This window comes from Nyctereutes procyonoides, unplaced genomic scaffold, assembly GCF_905146905.1.
Source record: "Nyctereutes procyonoides isolate TBG_1078 unplaced genomic scaffold, NYPRO_anot_genome, whole genome shotgun sequence".
NCBI lineage: Eukaryota > Metazoa > Chordata > Mammalia > Carnivora > Canidae > Nyctereutes > Nyctereutes procyonoides.
In genome coordinates, this window is record NW_026575160.1 from 16697291 (window position 1) to 16704681 (window position 7391).

The window sequence follows — 7391 nt, forward strand, 5'->3', positions numbered from 1 at the left end:
AAGTCCTGCTGCTGAATTTAGGGACACCTGGGTAGCTCAGCGGTTGAACATCTTCCTTTGGCTCAGGGTGTGATCCTCAGGATTTCCTGCATGGAGCCTGTTTCTCCCTCTGCCTATGTCTCTGCCTCTCTCTGTGTCTCTCATGGATAAATAAATTAAAAATCTTAAAAAAAACAACAACACAAAAAAAGTGCTGCTGAATTTGAATCAGATGACTTTGGTCACCTTCCTGCCCGTGGGCCTTTTGGCACTCATGGCTGGTTCTCTTCTCTCTCCTCCAGTTACTGGGGCTTCCGGATGCAGATGATGATGCGTTTGAAGAGTACAGTGCAGACGTGGAAGAGGAGGAGCCAGAGGCGGACCACCCCCAAATGGGGGTCAGTCAGCAGTAACCTTGCAAGGGCTCCCGTCTAAGAAGGAGAGTGAACCCCCTGGTACCTGAGGTGGGGTCGCGTGCTCCTGGGTTAGCATTTTGCATTAGCACTTCGAAACAGGACATCTGACTCCCAGCATCCAAATTAGAACTAAGTACCTTTTTATTGACCACAAAATATCTGGGATGAGCTTTGCTCAGAAGTGACCTGAATTTTACTCCCGTTTCAGTGGGTTTCTATGGGGTTGTCTCGGTAGCCTTTGCCATTTTGAATTTAGAGTCCCATTTTGTGGCTGACTGTTCTCTCTTGAGCTTGTGTCGGAGAACTACCATTCGCTGACTCGAATGTAGAGAACTCTGAATGTATTAAGGATATGTTTTGAGTCCTCACAGGTGACATTATGGAGGGAAAGCATGACAGAGAAGAAATGCAGTCTGCACTTTTTACGTACTTTTTAAGTGTCCGTAAGTGAAGGAATTTGCTTATGAAGCATGGGTTTTAATATCTAGTCATTAAACTGCACAAGTGCAAATACAAGGGCAGGAAAGGATAATCACTTAGCTTTGGATGAAGAGGGGAAGAGAGGCAGAGAAGCCTTTGTCGAAGTGTCCTGCCGTTACTGAGTTACCTGGATAGATAGCAACTGGTTCATGGTTAGTAGAAACATTACTTGCATGTTCGGTTATTTTAAAACATGCTAATTCCAAAGCCACTTTTACAATCCAAGAGTGGCAAATATAAATGGGGTGACATAAATTATTGATTTCTTTAAAATGTTTATAAACCGTCCCACATATGAAATGAAACATTTACGTTCTCTCTTTATAACCAGATGGCAACTTGTTAAATCATGAAAACATTCAGAATCCAAGTGCCACTTAAACTTTGAAGCCATAGATAAATTTAATGGGGAAATAAACCAGGATAAAATTTTTTAAAAATATGATGTAATCCTTCTTTACTTTTTTAATTTGTCTTTTGTTCCTTAAAAAAAAAAAAGGTCAAGAAAAGGATCCCCCACTGTATAATTTATTGAAAAAATTGTCAAGTGCTTCGAGGGATCTAACTGCAGTGAATTTTTAAAGCGATATGAAAGTGGAAATCTTTCAGCCGTGGGTTAGCTTGGTTCAAAGGGGGAAGTTTCAGTGATCCAAAAAAACTAAGACAACTCACAGAAACAGCTACTTAATAATTGGAAACACTGCTGTCATCACTTAGCCAACAAATACTTCTAGGGGACATCCTTTGTAATGCTAACGTGAAATTATTTAAAGTGTTCATTTTCTTGGACCCTTCTGGATCTCTCAGAGCAGAATGCCTCCTTCACAACCCTTGACTAAATGTAGCATCTGGGGTGGGAATCTTTTTAATGTGCATACACACGTTAGGTTATCATAGTTTGGGACTTAAAAAAAAAACAGCAGCAGCAGAGAGCACAGTGTTTCTGGGAGTCTTGTGTATCTTCTAGGCATATCAGTATTAACCTGATTATCTCACCATTCTCTGTCTAATTGATTGGTGCCATGAAGAGCGCGGCTGCTTGCGGTGAAACAGCGTCCTGCAGTTTTAAGTCATGGGCTAACACAATACGGTGGTTTCCATCCATGCTTCAGTACCACGTTTTTCTTTTCTTGGAGCAACCCAGGTGAATTTCAAGTGAAAATGACTTTGCTTCCCAGTAGCCCATTCCCACAGCAAACCTCGGTGTCCCATCCAGTGGGGTGAGCACCCGGCCCCGAGCGCAGGTTCAAGGTGCGCTGTGTTCTGTAGCTGGCACTCAAGTGTGGTAACCTCTGCTTTAACACAATAGGCCGAAAGAATGACCTCCTGCCACTGAAATGAAGAAGCTTGACTAGCTTGCTCCATTTGAAGGTAACCTGGAATTTTATACATAGAGGCTGAAAAGCTAGATTACGTGTGTTTGCAAATGGAACGGATGTTGGTATGAAGACGCGTTTTATGAAAAAAGTGTTTAGGCTTTGACCAAATGCATTTGGGCGTATTATCATGTTCACGTTCTGCTCGTAAAACCTGAACTGAGATCCACTCAGCCTTTCGGTGGGCGGAGGAGAGATCTCGTCTGTGTTCTGTCCCAGGGGCTGAGGATCACGGTACTGTATGTTACTTATTTTCATGGCAAAAATCCCAGAAGGCATTAGCGAATGGAGCCGTTTCCTCTAAAACTTCCTTTTTATTCTGATCGGGCGCCTCCCCGCCAGCACCTGCTGCCACACGGGCCCGTGCGCACGCTCACGCCCACCTGGCCCGTGTTCCGTGCGGGGTCGTGTGTGCGGGTCAGAGCCGCCTGGTGCCGAGCTCTCCGGGTCGGCAGCGTTGTTATGCAGGCGGTGCCCTGGTTTGACAGGTCCCTGACTTTCACAGACACACAAACCCTTACGAAGAAGGCCGGGGGGCGCCGTGGGAGGAGTTAGGAGAGAGACCTGGGTTCTAGGCCTGGCTCTGCCGGGGACCGCGTGACCCTGGGCAAGTCCCCTAACTCGCCTGAAACAACGGGTGTCGGCCCTTCTTGCTTTAACCGCTGTCATTCCACAGTTGCCCTGTGATGTGCGTGTGTACGCAGAGCAGCTCGAGCAAAGTTCCATCAAGGAAACTTTTTTTTAGGGAAATAAGAACTAGATTTGGAATCTTGCCGAGATGCTGTCCTGAGGACGCTGGCCACAGGGCTGCCTTAGCATATGTTTCTGTTCATCCGTGAGTGTCCAGACCCCCTGGAGCCTGAGGGGCTGATGGCTTCCCATTCCTTAGACGAGGACAAGGTCAGGCGTCAGGTACAGAAACGTGCCCCAGATGTGCAGGCTGTGTCTGCGGAAGGCAGGGCTTTTCCCTGGGCCCTGGCAGACTGTGGCTTTGGAAGTAGAGTAGGTTTTAACATAACCAGGAGGGGAGAATTTGCATGCAGAGCTGGGAGAAAGGGAAAGAGCAGTACTTGGACTTTTTTGCCATGTCATCCAGTAGAGAGGAAGAAAAGTGAGAGAGAGAAAGAAAGAGAGATTGTGTGTGCACGAGCGTGTGAGCGTGTGTGTGCGCCTTGGGGGGATTGACGGCCTGTTGATCACTGTGGGCCAGCTGTGAAGTCCTGCCTGTGATAACCTTACGAAATCTTGAGATCCAGGCTTTGAGTGATTCAGAGACGTTTTTCCTACCGTGGCCTAGTCACTGTCTCTGCCTGACAGTCATCCTGAGCACACTTTGCACCCTTCAGGGAACCGGAGGATGAGTTAGGGAGCCGGGGTGGGAGGTGGGACCCCACACGATGCCTGCCCCCACCCAGGTTCAGTTATGCCCACGTCTCCCAGACTCATAGCAGCACATAGGACTTTGGTTTGTTTGTTTTTGTTTTTTTTTAAATATGACTCAAATATGAAAAGTCTCTTATTTAGGAATTCTCCTTGTGTCCGGTGCCAGAATTAGCTTTCCAGGGTCCTTAAGTGAAAAATCTCTCTCCTCTCGTAGCTACCGTCATTTTTCATGGACAAATGGAAACCTTTCCTCCAGCACAACTACATCTCTAGATATTGTGTCTGTCTCATAAGAGCACAAAGTGTATGGACCTAGGGGAGCTGCGCTTCCAGAGCATCGTCGGAATTTATGTTTTAGAAACCTACCTTGCATATTAAAATTCACAAGTTGGGAAATTGGTATGAACAAATCTGATTTCCCACGGTTCGAGAGGCACATTAGGAATAGGCAGGACTTAATCTGGGGTGGGAGGAAAGGAGTAAGGGAGAAGGGGAGAGTTAGGGTCTAATTCTTTTAAAAAAAGAGAAAAAAGAAAAAGCCAGAAGACAGGTATCACGTAAGGTACAGGAGAACTGTTTTCGTGGCTATCCCACTAGGAGGTGGCTTTGCTCAAAGGGACTGCCTGCATGTTGAGAGGCAAGACCCATGTCGGGGATGACTTTGTGGCTTTACGGATACCCCGCAGCCAAGGAGACAGCAGGTGTCCTGCAAATCTGGTGGAGGTTTCCTCAGTAAACCAGCTGCCAGCCAGAGAAGCCCGTCTTCCCAAAGTGCTAACACACCTGTGGGCTCCAGTCACCTTGGGCAGCCCGTGAGCCAGATGTGACCCACACGTGCTTGCTCTCAGCGTGGAGGAGGCCGTGGGTCAGGAATGCCCCCCACCCCCAGGCCTGGAGAGCAGGGCCCACGTACCCCACGGTGCTTCAGGTTGTAGAAAGAACACAATTAAAACGGCAGCCGGGGGATCCCTGGGCGGCTCAGCGGTCTGGCTCCTGCCTTTGGCCCAGGGCATGATCCTGGAGTCCCGGGATCGAGTCCCACGTCAGGCTCCCGGCACGGAGCCTGCTTCTCCCTCCTCCTGTGTCTCTGCGCCTCTCTCTCTCTCTGTCTGTCATAAATAAATCTTTAAAAAAAAAAAACGGCAGCGGATCGCAGATCCCTCTTCCCTATAGCGAGTGTTAACCCCAAAGAGGTGCCACTGCCTATTACTCAGTCTTCAGATTACCAGAGAAGCCTAACGTGTTTTGTTTTGTTTTGTTTTGTTTTTTAATGAAACACTAATCCTCTTCCACAAAGATCCAGTTAGTTATCTCCGTTTGGGGACACCAGGTATGACATGATAGGCTGAAGTCCTTTGGATTTTACACAGAATACCGAGAACTTGCCAGGATGCCAGTAGCCTCTGGTGTTCATGGCAACGTGGTGTCCATGGTAAAATAGCTATGCTCACATTCCCCTGGGATTAAGTTGTTAAATAATATGTTGTCTCTGATATTTTTATTTAAATTTGTATTACCAAAATAGAGGGCCCATGAGCATCACCTGTTAGAAACCTCGTTTAAAGCACCGTGTGGCTGGATAGACCCGGGCAGTTGAAAGCGTGCGCCAAGCCACATAAAAATAAACAATTTACTGAGAACTGTATTCCAGTTATTCAGTATCGAGAAAGCAGATAGTCTGTTCTTTGTCAAACTGCCTTTCCCTGTTGTTTTCTTTTGTTTTCGTTTCTGAAGGGTCGTTTTTTTACTCTGAGTACCTTCTGATAGCCAGGCGGGTAAAGACACAGCAGTACTGTGTACACACGTCACCTCTTCAGAGGAGAAGGCAAATGATCAATTCTAGGGAAAATCGGAAACGATCCGTGAGCCAGTCTTCATCTGTGTGTGAGAGCAGAGCTTAGCCATCTACGGGAGAAACAAAATCAAGGAACGGTTTTGGGGTTCTTTTTCCTTAGGCAAAAATGTTTCATGCAGGGTGTGTATGTTTTCTTTGCCTTTATATTTCCTTTCCTAGAAATCTCTTGTAAATGACAAAACTGTGAAATGGGTTGCCAAAAAATTGTTGCCCTTTGTTTTAGATGCCACAAGCAGTGTAAATCCCAAACGGAACCCTGTCCAGTCTGCTCCTTCCTCCCTCCCCAGAGAGTGAGGATCTCATCCGCCAATGTAATTACCATACGCTTGCTATTAAAGAGCCTTCCAAACTATGGTGATGTTTGCCTCTTTTTTCCCCACCCTCCACAGTGTTTGGTCGAGAGGACACCTCACGCGACGCAAACGAGGGACAGAGAATGAGGACCACCAGCCAGCATTGTGGTTGCCACAATGCGGCCGGGGAGTGGGGGGATGTTTGCAGGAACCACTGACATGATTCAAATGTTAGCAGTGGATGTGTTTTGAGGCTTTAATATATCTGTCCCGGTGTGGCTGGTGGGTAGTGATTTTCCAGTCTTCCTTCAAACTAGTACTTGAAGTGTGTATACGAGGACCCTATTTTTTTCTATCATAGCGAAGTACCACGTGTACTTTGTGACACCAGTTAGAAACCTGTGGTCACTCTGGGACAACATGATGCTGTTTCCCCACGGCTCTCCTCCCAGTGATTGTTATTCAGTAAACAGTGGCATCCAAAGAGTAAATCAGAAGTCGGTGGTAAGTCCCATTATTTGATTAAGAGCAGTGGAGGTTGCCTTAACAGACACAGCAGAGAGGCGTACGTGTGCGTGTTAGATAACTTCACTGCTGGTTCTCTGGGACACGGCTGTTGTCAAGACACTGCTCCTGGGCCGTGGGCTGTGTGCAAGCATTCCGAGCCTCGCTCAGGCTTCAGCACGCTGGTGGCAGGATCTTCCCCAGGCAAAGCCTTTCTTCTGGGGGAATTTCTTTGTTACTGTTATTTGATCTCTTGCGCAGATCACCTTTTTAAAATGTAGCCCGGCTCCTTTATCTAAGTGCAGGGGCTCGTGTTAGAAAGACCCACGTTTTCCCCTTTGTGGTGAATCATTCTGCAATCCGTTGGCTGGGAGAAGAGGTTCTAGGCCAGTCTCCTCCCTGACCAGCATATCTCCCCGTCCCCTACCTTTGTTCCCTCATCTGCAAAAATAAGAGTATGTACTCATTTCCAAGTTCCCTCCAGGCACTAGCCTTGTAGGAATATATCTGGTGTTGGCTAGTGGGGCTAGGGAGGGCGGGAAGCAAAGTTTATAGGGAAAATGCTGTCTCGTGGAACCAGGGCTGGGCAGCCAACATTGGCAAAACGGTGTTTCTCTGATTTTGATCCCTAGGATCCCTTTTAGAGATAAAAACCCCAGCCAAAATAGTGGGTGTGTGTTAGCCCAAATGCTGACGTCCTAGAGTACTTTCTCCTGCCTTCCTGCGTTTCTCTTCCCTTTGTGATCAATGATATGGAAGAAGGCGCTACCACAAAATAGGAAGATTTGTGGTGTTTTGCTTGGGGATATAACAAGCAGTCTCATTTCTTTTAGAAACGAATCTCCTTTCCACAGGAAAGTCAGGTCAGGTGGGACACTTCATTGTTTTTTAGTGTTCATTGTGGACGTCAGTGGGTTGAAGTCAAACGAAGTAAACAAAACTAAATCCACTACGCAGTGCTTGGACTCTGCACCGGGGCTGGAGCAAGCAGGCTTGTGCCTGTAAGGGGGGGGGGGGGTGAGTAGGGGAGGGGGAAGCTGGCACATAGTTTTGCCTGGTGCCCTGCTGAATTGGGGTGAGCGAACATTCCTTTCCCTTTGGCAGG

At 47.2% G+C, this 7391-nt stretch overlaps 1 protein-coding gene across 2 annotated transcripts in view; it reads left to right on the forward strand.

The window, feature by feature from the left end:
* Positions 1–5841, forward strand: part of MTURN (maturin, neural progenitor differentiation regulator homolog) — a 29196-nt gene extending 23355 nt beyond the window's left edge. The window contains exons 3-4 of one of the 2 annotated variants that reach the window (XR_008663034.1): positions 282–2019; positions 2185–5841. Coding sequence is in view for 1 of the 2 variants with exons in the window: in XM_055314627.1 (XP_055170602.1) it covers positions 282–392 (111 nt within the window). In the remaining variant the exon portion in view is untranslated. Of the gene's footprint in view, positions 1–281 lie in introns of both variants that reach the window. The other variant, XM_055314627.1, reaches the window with a different exon arrangement.
* Positions 5842–7391: the final 1550 nt, after the last annotated feature.